General features: G+C 45.4%; 4 protein-coding genes across 4 annotated transcripts; 3 read left to right on the top strand and 1 right to left on the bottom strand.

Annotated features, from left to right (window-relative positions):
- Nucleotides 1-1,684: 1,684 nt before the first annotated feature.
- On the top strand, nucleotides 1,685-2,741 carry PHALS_01920 (atp synthase subunit mitochondrial; the record flags this gene model as incomplete). The annotated part of the gene is made up of 3 exons (XM_024716403.1): nucleotides 1,685-1,918; nucleotides 1,984-2,108; nucleotides 2,174-2,741. 3 exons carry the CDS (start codon nucleotides 1,685-1,687, stop codon nucleotides 2,739-2,741), a joined length of 927 nt encoding a protein of 308 aa, XP_024582005.1.
- A 730-nt stretch (nucleotides 2,742-3,471) lies between these two features.
- Nucleotides 3,472-8,687, bottom strand: PHALS_01919 (tnf receptor associated factor 4; the record flags this gene model as incomplete). The annotated part of the gene is made up of 4 exons (XM_024716402.1): nucleotides 3,472-3,935; nucleotides 4,059-7,809; nucleotides 7,896-8,219; nucleotides 8,292-8,687. 4 exons carry the CDS (start codon nucleotides 8,685-8,687, stop codon nucleotides 3,472-3,474), a joined length of 4,935 nt encoding a protein of 1,644 aa, XP_024582004.1.
- A 69-nt stretch (nucleotides 8,688-8,756) lies between these two features.
- On the top strand, nucleotides 8,757-9,677 carry PHALS_01918 (Predicted alpha-helical protein, potentially involved in replication/repair; the record flags this gene model as incomplete). The annotated part of the gene is made up of 4 exons (XM_024716400.1): nucleotides 8,757-8,828; nucleotides 8,896-9,143; nucleotides 9,214-9,288; nucleotides 9,350-9,677. 4 exons carry the CDS (start codon nucleotides 8,757-8,759, stop codon nucleotides 9,675-9,677), a joined length of 723 nt encoding a protein of 240 aa, XP_024582003.1.
- A 184-nt stretch (nucleotides 9,678-9,861) lies between these two features.
- PHALS_01917 (hypothetical protein PPTG_14571) lies at nucleotides 9,862-11,952 on the top strand (the record flags this gene model as incomplete). The annotated part of the gene is made up of 3 exons (XM_024716399.1): nucleotides 9,862-9,992; nucleotides 10,045-10,095; nucleotides 10,167-11,952. The coding sequence occupies 3 exons, from the start codon at nucleotides 9,862-9,864 to the stop codon at nucleotides 11,950-11,952; spliced, it is 1,968 nt and encodes a 655-aa protein (XP_024582002.1).
- Between the last annotated feature and the right edge of the window lie 672 nt (nucleotides 11,953-12,624).

Here is a 12,624-nt window from a genome sequence, read left to right as displayed (position 1 = left end):
TTCTGCGCAAAGTGCTGTAAATGACAGATAAGAAGGAAGGACCTGGTGGTTTGAAGGTGAGTTTCCAAGTGAATGTATTCTGCTTGTAGTTATGTAATTATGCAAATGGGTGGGAGTTTCATAACCCCTCCTGGTTTACTTAGGTGGAGACTTGACTTGTTTCCAACAAGTGATAGTGAAGGTTTTTGTGAGAGACATTGTTCGCATCCTAACGCTATCCATTGTATACGATACATTAATGAAGCTAACAACGCATACATTTTGAGTATCACTTTAGCTAGTTTACTTCGAAATAAAACATTTGAAATTGAGCAAGTATAAGGTGCTAAAACTTGGAAACTCGTATTCCAAAGTTGGTGGGACGGCCTCTGAATACATCATCTGCGCAAAATCAAACGCGGACGTTCCAGTCAGTGCGGCTTCTGTGCAAAGAGCGCGGCAATTTTATTGCAATATTAGGTCGGTTACCACTTCGTAGCAAAGTCAAAGATTTTATATTGGCGTTACACGCTTTGTATGAGTCAGAGTGCCCGTAAGCCAAGATATGCAATAGCGACATGCAGATAACAAAAGCGAGAAGCCAATTATCCATAAAAGTTGGCGATATATCTCATTAAGCGTAAGTTACTGGACATATGCAGCGTCTACATTCTTTGTCATAAGATCGTGATATCGCTGTAATAATCTGCAGCGGGGCTACCGTAGCTTTGTGCTTTGAGGAAGCGTAAGTTAGGTCACCGACCTTTCTTTCTATGCTTAGAATAAGTACGAGTTAGCGGATCGCAATCCGCTTACTCCAAATGTAATTATTGCCTTACCCAAGGCTAATTAGCTCTTTCGTTTAAAATCCAAACTGATTTTTATTTACTTTTTATCCTAATTCTAAAAATTTATTTTTTCTAAATATACTAAATATATATAGTAAAATCTAAATACACGCATAACTACTGCATGCACATCTCGTGTGATACACACCGCTGTTACCAGGCACCTGTAACCCCGTTATATACAACCTAAATCAAGGCTTATTGAATCTTCCGTTGGAAACGTAAACTGTAATTTTTGCGGCACAGCCGCCTACATCTAAATCTATAAATTTTCCTGTCTATGTAGTAAAACCTGATTAAATGTATAACTACTGGCTGTTCCAGCCACGTACTGACTTCTTGTTTAAGTGTAGCCACGCCATTATGTGACTCGCACCCTCCCTACCAGCCCCTCGTTACACCAAGTATAATGTGAATTTTTTCACAAGTGTGTTAAAATGTGTAAGGGTAATTGACCCTTTACACAGAATGTTTGTTTTTTTACCTCGGCAAATTACTGATATGTGTAACTCCATAAAATTGATATGTTTTTACTTCTGTGGTTATTTGATATCTGTTCTCATTCAATAAAATAGAAAACCAACAAAGAATCTGATTACAACAGTTTAGCGTAATATACTGCTGCCCCTCGTTTTGCAGGCTATTTACTCTGTTTTATCATTTTATTTCTTTTTGCTGCGAGAAAATATGTTATTCTGATATTTTCTTAAGACATTATTTCGTTAGTGCAATATTCAAAAACCAATGTTGCGCAACGTAATGCATTGGGTATTACGTTGCGATAAGGGGGAGTGCCTTCATCCGCCCATATTTTCCGATCGGTTGAGCCCAAACAGTTTTCTGGTACATCTATTTCAATGCTTGGCCGCAACGCTCTTCGTAAGGCTGCGCTCAGCTCATCAAAGCTTCAATATGTAAAAACGCTTCGCCCAATGAGCTTTCACTCCACAGGAAGTGTACGCAAGGATGAAGCTCAGGCGGAGGAGATTCCAGTGCCGACGCAGGGCTTACTGGATCAAGCTGGCCTGACGGACTGGAAGATTTCGGCCCCAATTATCGGTGCCCTGGCCATCCCCGCTATCTCGAACCATGTAAGGATTAGTCCAATAGCGGCTTAAATTGCCATCGAATTTTCAATATTTTGTATTTGAAATAGTTTTACGTTCTCAATGAAGAGTCGCAATTAGCCTGCTGCTTCCTGCTCTTCTGCACGGCTACTTACAAGTTTGGCGGTGAAATGATCGCTTCGTACTTTGATGAACGCGCAGCTGCTATTTTAAGGTGAGAATGGTGACTTACAAGAAAATTTTCAAGAACAAAGCGTAACTCTGATTGTTTTGTGGTAGCGAGCACAATGCAGTGGAAGATGCGAACCTGGCCTTAGCAAAGGAAACGCTTGAAACTCACAAGTCAATGCTTAACATCCACGAGGATATTGCTGCCGTTGCCGAGGCTCACAAGGAAGCTATAGCTCTTATGTGCAAAGTGCAAGCTTACAAATTGCGCCACAAGACGCGTGACACCTTTGTCAAAAATCTTGAGTCTATCCGCCAAATTGAAAGCAGTTACAAACTGGAGCTGCAAAGATGCATGGTAGCTTCCGCCACTTCGAAGGTTCGCACCGTCGTCCAAAAGGGCGACAAGAAGCTCAAGGAGACCGCTTTCAGACACGCTCTGGACATTTTAGGTAACGTCGACGTGGACGAAAGTAAGGAGGATGACGTAGCTGCTCTTTTTTCCAAGGAGTTGCGTGCGTACGCGTCTGACTTGGAATCTAAGCAGGGCCAAGTGATCAAGCTGTCGACCGAAGAACAAAGCGAGCTGCAGGCTGACTTGGACGCCTACATGAAGCGCTTCGATCTAGAGGATGCCAACTTTAAGGCTCCAAAGGAAGTTAAGCTTGAGCTTATGTAAACCACAACAAAGTGTTTGCGAGAAAAATGAGTAATGAGATCACTCAGCTTAAGCATAAAATCTGATGTCTTTGAGTTGTAAACCCTACGCTCGTCTATGCGATCCGTGTAGCTACTGTCAGAATTTGTCGCATTTACTTAAGTAAAATGTCAATTGTCACTCAGTAACATGGTCAAGTCTTTTAACCTCGCCTGAGATAAAAACTGAGTTTGTCTTGAGATGTATATCACAAAAGCCTATAGCCTTATGGGCGTTGAAGTGATATCGTTCACAAGTATCGAAATTGACAAATGCACGCTTAAGCATACCCTGTCATCGGCTATCAAACAGAACGTCATGTGGGATTCATAGCCTCAAGTTTGCGGTGAGTAGCTGAAGTATTGATCCACCTGACAGCTTAAGCTTCCCATCACATGATGTACAAGATGCCCACAAAATGAGGTTTCTAGTAGGTCGATTGGGAAGCCACTCATTTTCTCAAAATATATTACACGATTGGGCATTCTTTCTTAACCATCAGTATGTATCCATGATAGAGGTATGTATTTCGATCACTTTTGAAATTCGGCTAAGAACAGATCTGCTTTTAGCCTTCGCTGCCAAACATTTCAATTGATTTGGGACTAGCTTGATTGCCAGAATGACCTCAACAACCGTATAGATCATCTTAAACGAGCGGTGTTAACTACTTGTTCAAATTATTTGATACAGCTGTAGCAATACGGCGCTATTAACGATGGCGTTTCATGTCGTCAAAAAACCCAGGTCTTGCGATCCGTACTCCACCATGATTGCCACACGCAGTTTCTCGCGTTGATCCGGTCCCACCCTGGCCTACACTCCCATCGACTACATCCCAATAAGCATCTCGTACACTTTGTGGTGGATTTTCATTCATCCCACCAGGCGAAATGACTTTACCCGATTCAACACGAATACTTTTCGCGACCAAGAGATCAGTATTTACATAGCTAGATCCTCCGCCACCTCCTCCGGCAATTCCCGGCGAAAATCCCCCGCCGCCCCCACCAAAAAGCCCTCCACCTCCACCTCCTCCAAATTCAGCACCATCACCACCAAGCATCGATGATCCATTTTTACCAACAAATTTGCAGATAGGATTGTACTCATCGCACATTCCAGCAGCTCCACCAGCAGCATTTTCACCCGGACGACCACAACGAATGTCATCACCTGCTTGACTTAATTTACCATCGCGCGTACCACCTCCCCCTCCGCTTCGACACGTACCTCCTCCACCTCCACCCCCAGCAACTAAGATATATTCGATTCCATAAGCGCCTTTGCGAAAAATACTCGTAAAGCCTCCTCCACCACCACAGGCCGATTCCTTATTGCCACTATGTCCACAACCGCCACCAGGATGTCCCCCCATTGCTGTAGACACTTGAGCGGAGACAAGAACGCCACCAGGTACTTTTTTGCTCTTCTCGCCAATCTGAAAATCATATCTCTCATCATCTGGTTGCTCAACCATACGAGCAAATTTGCCCCCAGCGCCTCCTGACCCAATTGAAAAGTAAAGTATTTCTCCGGAATAGACCGGGCAGATTCCTTCAACAAACGCGCCGCCACCACCGTGGCCTACAAAATGATTGCGCAAGAGTCCACTACCACCTCCTGCACCCCAAGCTTGAAGCTTTAGCTGCTTTACGTCACGAGGGACCTTGTATTCGTGCACTGCAGCAGTCACAAAGTTAGATATTCCAGACGATAGCAAGTGGGCACGACGGTGATTTTTACGTTCGTTTGCCAAAATCATCGCGTCACATTTGGGCCACGTACACTTAACCTTACGTAATTCACAATCATCTTCTTCATGAGCGATACGTATCTGTTCCAGAGTTAGCAGCTCATTTGATCCTCCTCGATACACTTGGCCGCATCCCAGTCGACAATGTAAATTTCCAGCGGGCCTTTTGACACACAGATTTTTGAAATGCGACTCCTCCAATTCAAAGTGTGGTAACCACACCCCACATTCTCGCGGGCAAAACACGATACGATGTGAGCATTGCTCATTGTTCTCAGACTCGTGATCATATATAACCTCGCGCCACTGCTGGTGCTCCATAATTTGTGAGCAACCTAAGCGGCAAATCATAAGCCTTCGTGGACATTCCGCACACTCGTGTCGTTCGAGAGTAAGCCCACGTGGAAGCCATACTTCGCAACCCCAGCGACACAGTGCTAGTCCCAAACGAAAACGCTCTTCAGTACGCGTCAATATTCGACTGACACGACGCCGCTCTCGTATCGCAGGCTTGTCGTCAGTGTCCTCAAGCCTAGCGTTCTCAAGCTCAGCCACATTCAGGTCATCCTCTATCTCCTCGCTTCGTTTACTTACAAGCCAGGTATCCTTGCGTGCTGGATCAATTGAGGTCAGTAAATTATTTTTTCTAGCCCAGATGTAGACTTTGCGCTCTTGACGGAATCGCGTGTCGACATACGTCGGGCTTCTACACCTTGTATTTTTACCGTCTTCGATCGTGTGCTTCTCGTATAAATTTTGATAACTTTTGGCTTCCGCATGAAAATCGTCATACTGAGTTGATAGATGCTCCATAGTGACACTGGCTTTCAAATGACGCAAAGTAGATTCGAGCTCTTCATCCTCTTGGTGTTGCTGCGCTGATGCCTTGAGATTGACTTCGCTTGCAATTTGAGAATCTCTGTCGTGTTTACGGGCTCGTTGCAGCGCTAGTTTCCATTCTTCTTCCTCTTGATGGCGACGTAATTCTTCAATCGAGGTAACAGCCTTTTCTTGAAGCTTTGGAAGTCGAATTTGATCCAGAAACGCCTTTGTTACAGTTGTGTCATCTACCCAGTCTCCAGATAGTTCATTATAGTAATAAGTATATGATGTCTGTGGATCATGATAGTGATGCCAGCCTCGATCATGAACTTCAATCACTTCGCTACGATCTGAAATCAAGACATGAGCATATCGGTAACTTTCATGCAAAAGCACTTCCTCGGGTTTTTCAACAAAAATTCGGTTGTCAAGAGTGTTGAGGTAAAATGTGATACCACCGAATCCCACACATTCACGCCAGCTCCCAAGCATTCGGCCTTTCACAGCATCTTCAACAATTGCTGCAGATGCGAACCCAGAAAACTGAATAGTAAGGCTAGCTTGGTCTGACTCATCTTTGAGCTGTTCTGCACTCTCAAAAATTCGTTTTGTCCGCCAATCCTGAACTGATAACCCCTCGGGTAACACCCACTGACAAATCTTTGTATCGCGATTAAAAAAGAAGTTAATGTCAGTGCCGTTAATGCAATAGAGTTCCCACTCTGGATGCAGCTGATTGCGTTCAGTGAAGCGAGCATTCATCCCCATCTTTTCTTTCCAGCCAAGCTGAGTGCGACCTTCTTCTACGAGCTGAGCTGGCACCTGACGCTGAACAAATCCACTTTGAATATGCTCAAAGACAGTATTTTGGCTTTGTGGCTCTTTGTGGACAATCCAGACAGCGCCATGAGCCACGGCCATACTATTCTTCTCCTGAACATGCTTGTGCATACGATTTAAGGTCTCCGGTTTGTTAAATTCTTTAGCCACTCGATTTATTTCCTCAAGCCAAGCTTTTCGGCGAAGAGTAAGACGTTTCTTGTCACGATTTTCTTTGTTCGTATGACCACGCTTTATTCGCTGCTGTAGTATGCTACACTCCATTTTCGCATCTCCTTTCGGACTACCCGGTCGACCTCGACAAGCTAACAAAAGCTGAATGGGAGTCTGACTACTGTGATCTAGTGAGAACGGACTACTTCCATGTCTTTCTGCAAGACACTGAATCACCCTTTCATGAGTACACACCAAATTTTCATCACATGCTAAGTGCAATGCCGTGCGACCCTGGAGATTCGCTTGGTGCTTGTACACATCTCGCAGATACGTATCTAAAAAGAAACCCATCTCAGATAACGACAGCCAGTCTGCCAAATTGCCTTCCTTGCAGTGTCTTGCTTGTTTTCTGTTTGAGTCTCTCTTGTTCTCATTTCCGTCGGCTTCACGAATGCCACTATTTAAAAGCTTTGAATGATATTGCAAAATAAGGTAGTCCATGAATGGTTTTTGTGGAGCTGGCATCTTGCAAAATCGAGAATCGTCCGATTTTTCATTCAAAATCTCCTTGTGTAGCCATTGTACGGATTCAAACAACCACGTATAGTGATATCGACGAGTTTCATTTTCCTGCAATTTGTTGTCCATAGTGATTTCGTACGCATTTTGCAGCAGTTGCTTGTAGCAAACGCCACGTCGTTGCGGTAGATTCGTAATGAATAATCGGAAAGCGTCATCGTGTGCGCGTAGCAGTTGTGAGGTGATTGTCGAGCTTCCACTGAACGCAGCCCAATGCAGACCTGAGTTCTTTAAGTTATCTAGCTGATATATGTCAGCATTATTCTCCAGCAGTAGAGCCGCTGTTTCGCTGTGACCAGATCGTGCAGCAACCATCAATGGAGTGCGATGAAACGAATCAAGCTGATCGACATGAGCGCCATGCTTAAGCAGCAGCTTTGCAATTGAGCCGAAACCGTTTTTGCAAGCGATATGCAGCGGCGATTGCTTCAAGTTAGTAGCGACATCAAGCAGAGAAGCATTCACGTCTTGCCCACCAAAAACAAATAGCTCAATTTCGTGCAAGATACCTTGTTCCAGAACGTGCAAAAAAGAGAATGGTTTTGACACTGTAGTACAAAGAGATGTAGCACCGTTGCTGCAACAGTCGTCGCGGCTTTTAAAAGTGCGAAGAAGCCGCTGAGTGAACAGAGGATTTTTTTTCGAGTTAAAACCTTGCGCCACCAGCTCGTTTAAAACAAAAGTACCATCAATTCCTCGATCAAGCTCCTGTTGGCACCAGAAAGCCCACTGAGGGTGCAGCACTTGCACTGTAGATGACGGTAGTTTCTCCACTTTAGAGATATTACGCTTTGTGCGCGGTGACGTGCCAGGGGATTCCAGATTCGGAGTGTCAGAACTGTTTAGTACATAAGATTTGGTGGATTCAGTTCCGTAAATACTACTTGGTGCGTTTCGCTGTAGCCGAACAGTAGCAACCAGGACGAGTTAGCTATAGATACAATACTTGTGGCCAAAAACATGCATAGCTATCATGTCCGCACCTTAGTCCGTAGTCGATATGATGATGCCCTAGTCGAGATCTTTTGCATTATAGCCAGGTTTGTTGTCAACCTGAATCCTTTCTTAACCAATGTTTGCATTAATTTCTTGAGACTAGCTCCTCTCTCTATGTTATCAAACAACCATTTTTCCCACTGCTCGGGAAGTTCTCCTGGTGGACCGACCAGCCCAGGTGGCAAATTTTGAATCTTCTTCAGTGCAATTTTTGCAGCATTAAACTTGGCTTCTCGTATTGTTGCACCTGTAGCTTTGATAGAATCTCTGCCCGCCGGACCGCATACTTTGCCCACAAGCTCCAGCTGCATCTGAAACCTCTCAGACAGCTGATCAATGGATGCTGCATCCTCTTCATTATCATTCAAAAGCAAATACTCAACCTGTAAATTGTATCTGGCTGCTTCCCGTTCCAGTAGCGCTAATGGCGTTGTGTTTAATGCATCCAGAAGCTTTTCCAGCGCCTTAAACTTTACGTTGCCGGACTGAAGCTGGATGATCATCTGCACAACCTCGGCATAGTCTAAGAGGCCATCACCATTGGCATCAATGTTAGCCACAAGAGCGTCAATCTCCGCAGCGCTAATCTGGAGCCCCATGCGGGTCAGCAATGCACGAAATTCTCGCTCGTCAATAGTTCCGCTTTCATCAGTGTCGCTGATGCGGAACTGAGCAGCCAGCTCTTCGGCTTGAGTAGCCGTTAAATCAGAGCGAGACTTTAGATGAAGCTCATTGGAAGGATTGCAGGCAGGTTGTGCCATGCGGGTTGAAGCTGACATGTTTAAGCGACGCGGTAACCATCACTCTGACAAAAGCAATTTTATTTGTCTTAAGTTCGATAAGAAAAAATGGCGCTAAATGCAAAGGGACGAGAGTTGCTGCGCGAACTTCAGCGCAGTGACTGGCTGCCACCATACAATGTGGGACTTAATAGCTGGTAATATCCGCAACGTCGGCTGCTAATTAGTGACGTTTGGTATTGCGTAGGAAGACTTAGTGCGGCAGGTAGTGGAGGAGTCGGGGCTGTTGGATGAGGAGATTGCCCGGAAGATGGCGTATAGCTTGCTTTCTAGATTGTGGATGAGATACCAAACATTAGCTGCTGATATCTTGCTGCTACTTATACTGGACAGTACCTTTGAAGACAACCTAGCTGAGCACATGGCCGTACAGTGTGGCCTAGTCATCAATCATCAAAGTCTTTTACGAAACAAGCGCTGTCTCATCGCCTACATGTGGGTGGATCGATTACTTAGTATTTTAAAAGTGTCAGAAAGGATTGGGCTCACGATATTGCGCCTGCAGACATTATCGTATGAAAAAGATTAAGGCACTTCGGTGGGAAGTAGGCACCATCATACCGTCCCAACTAGCCCAGAAGTGAGAAATTTATGATATCTGGATTAGACATACGTGTATCGATGACTGACTCTTGATGCAGCCTTGGTCAGCGCGAAATACAATTCTTCAATCAGTACGACCAACTTTTGACAGACTATATGGCCAATTTCGAGCTCGACTTATCAGCTGTACAAGACTGCACCGTAATTTGTGGCTGTCGCTATCTCATTTCTAATCCCTCCATTGATTTTCAGGATTTGAAGCCACCAAAGGACTTGTACGTAGAAGTGCGCGTCCTGCGCGACTGCGGCGAGGTCATGACTGAAAGCGGATTAGTAAACTTAGAAGCTCATTCACAACACTTTCTGCGACGCGTAGACGTAGAGCAGTTGATCCGCCAGGGACTGCTGGAACAAATTAAGCGTTGAGTCTTTCCAACATTATCTTGATAGAATAGAGTCTTTCCTTGACCTAGAGTGTAGTAATCGATTCGTTGTCCCCTCGTTTCTTAGGATCGTTCTCAAACTGACGATAACTTTTGCTTTACATATAAGCCAATCAGCGATCGACAGACGTAAACCATCGCGTTTCCGGGTCAACTTCAGTTTCGAAATGGCCGACGAGAACACCACCGAGAAGAGACTTCAGGGTAGCCCCCAACATACTCCAGCAAAGAAGAGCTTGAGCTTCTTGCTACTTGCCTTATCACCTGTAGCTGTGGCGCTCGCCGCAATTTGTGTTAGGTACGCAAATGTGCCGTTTAATACAGACGGCTGGCAGGGTCTCGTGGACCAGGTCTCGCTCTTTGGAGGCAAACCCAGTCTTGTCGACTGGAATCCAGACAATGTAAGAGACAAATATACGACAGATTTAGTCGATCTGCAGGTTCGCCAACTTGTGACTGATTTTCATTGCAGCGATACAAACTACACGGCCGAAATTTTATTTGACGGGAAAGTCTTTCCCATCGCAGAACCGATGGAAGCGGAAACGTTTATGGGCAACGGCCAAGTCTTTCTCATGCTCAACGGCGCAAACGATGGTGTGTATGTGTCTTGGAATGGAAAATTTGAGTGCATTGGGCAGCCAGCCGAACTGGCTGCAGCATTTCTTGGAGCAGACCGAGATGTAATGGCAAATGGCGTGCGGCTTTACAATCAGCTGGGATATCCTGTTCGCGATGGGAATGAATTGCGCAAAACAAGGAATATTGTTCATGTGTTACTAGACTTTGAATTGTGGCAGTGGCCAGGTATTAAAAAAGGCTATAAGTACTTACTGGAGAACGGTGTCACGCTAACAATGGTGGGAATCAGTCCTAAAGTATTTGACGTCGAGTTTTTTCTTACCCAAGAAGAGGCGGACAAGGTCATTGAGATTGGATTGCCGAAGTTGGATCGATCCAAGGTTGACGGGACCAACTCATCTAAAGTTGTATCTGAATCACGCACGAGCCACACAGCATTTTTGCCTGACAGTTTGTTTGTACGCGATTTTCAGAAGCGCTCGGCTCAAGTTGCTCGGCTCCCAAGTCCATCTTACGTAGAACGCATGCAGCTTGTGCGTTACGGTGCTGGAGAGTTTTATCGCCAGCACTTTGACACATTCCACTCACGTAAATTTTTACCAAAAGGAAGTGATTCATATGCGTTTGAAGATTATGTGGAGTGGACTAAAGTAGCTGCGGAAAAGCTTCGCAGTTTGGACCAGAACAAGGTGCCTGAAAAGTTTCGCGAAGGTGGTTTGCTGTTCCCGAATGCCGAAGATTCGAAGAGTTTTCCAAATGCGTTGCTTGAGCTATTCTATGACCATATGAACAAGACGAACAGATTCAAGGCGTTGTTTGATACCGACCAAGCGAAGTGGATCCGCACAAATTTAGATGACGGGGCTGAGAATGTGATGAACGACTTGATGAATGAGAAGAGGCGCCCTAAATACCTTCCACACATCATCCAGGCATGGGAAGAGGAACTTGGCCTTGGCGAATTGTGCTATACATTTCCCAAAAAAAATATGAATTCCGTTACACACTTTTTTCGATGGGTTCGTTGGGCAAAGGAACGCATCAGTTATCTTGGCGATAAGGCGCCAGCTGTGGCCCAACCTGGAGGAGAGCTGTACCCAAAGTTCACAGTACCATTCCAAGAAAAGCTCACAGGCTTCATTCTTGATGACTATACAAAGGGCTATATCGCGAGCATGACCAATTTAGAATGGTACGATTGGATGGTGGAAAATCGCGGCCGTAATCATGTTCTTTTTCAAGTCATGCAGGCTTGGCCAAGTTTTGCAGAGCTGGCGATTCGCACATGGGAAGCACGCGTCGGTTACGCACCAGAGCTGCGCTACAAGCTGCCACATTACGCACCGCATTTTCACCCACAACGCTTTGTCACCCTTTTCCTATATTTGAATAACCAGACTAAAGTTGGTGGTGAGACCGTTTTTCCTTTCTCATTAGACCGTTACTCCGATGAAAGGATCGAGCGCGATGGCATGAATGAGTGTTCTACAGGTTTGGCGGTGCCTCCGCTTGGTCTACACGCTTCGCTATTCTACGTCCAGACTCCAAAAGGAGTTCCTGATGATATGAGCCGCCACGGTGGCTGCCCTCCTCAAGAAGGAGTCAAGTGGGGTGCAAACTCGTTCATGTGGGACTCAGATTCCGAAGAAGGCGCTAATTTGTGGACCACGAAGTAGAACACGGCTTGGTATTCGTGTACAAAGTAGTATAGTGATATCATCGGTTGTCACTTAACAATGTGCTGTACAAATTTTTCTTTGCTATCGACTATTGAGAATTGGATTTCATGCAATTTTTCAATGAAAAATGAAATTTCTTAATATGCTTTCCTTGTGGTAGAAATGTTAGATGTAATTATTTTGTTGAGCGTTGCTAAAACTAGCCAATAGCATTAGTAAATTCGAAAAATTAACTTGTAGTGGTCGACATGAACGTATGAGTAGTTGCCGGCTACTACGCAAGTCAAATCTCCAGAAGTACTCCCCAACTCCCAGCCCACCGCTCCAGTCGTTTATCCCCTTTTCTGAAGATGAAATATCCAGCTGCTTCCGCCTCCCCATCCCCGCCGACCAACCCCCTCACGCTGTGATTGGCTTGACTCCTGGGTCCGCACCCAGTATCCAGTCGGGTACCACGGTCGGCCCATCTTGCTCGGATCCCTACGCCGGCTCCGGACCTCCAACTGGCTCTTTGCCAGCCACTCATCTGACCATGCTGTCGTCCCCTCCTCTTCTCCCGTTGCCTCCTCCGTCTACGTTTCCAGCTCTGACGGCCGTTGTGCCTGCTGATGCGGTCGACCCCGACGTCGAGCTAATAGACGCGACCCCAAACGCTGCCAACTTGCCTCG

The sequence above is a fragment of the Plasmopara halstedii genome (genome assembly GCF_900000015.1).
Source record: "Plasmopara halstedii genome assembly, contig: Scaffold_1651, whole genome shotgun sequence".
NCBI classification, from domain to species: domain Eukaryota; phylum Oomycota; class Peronosporomycetes; order Peronosporales; family Peronosporaceae; genus Plasmopara; species Plasmopara halstedii.
This window is presented reverse-complemented; position numbering and strand designations above follow the sequence as displayed.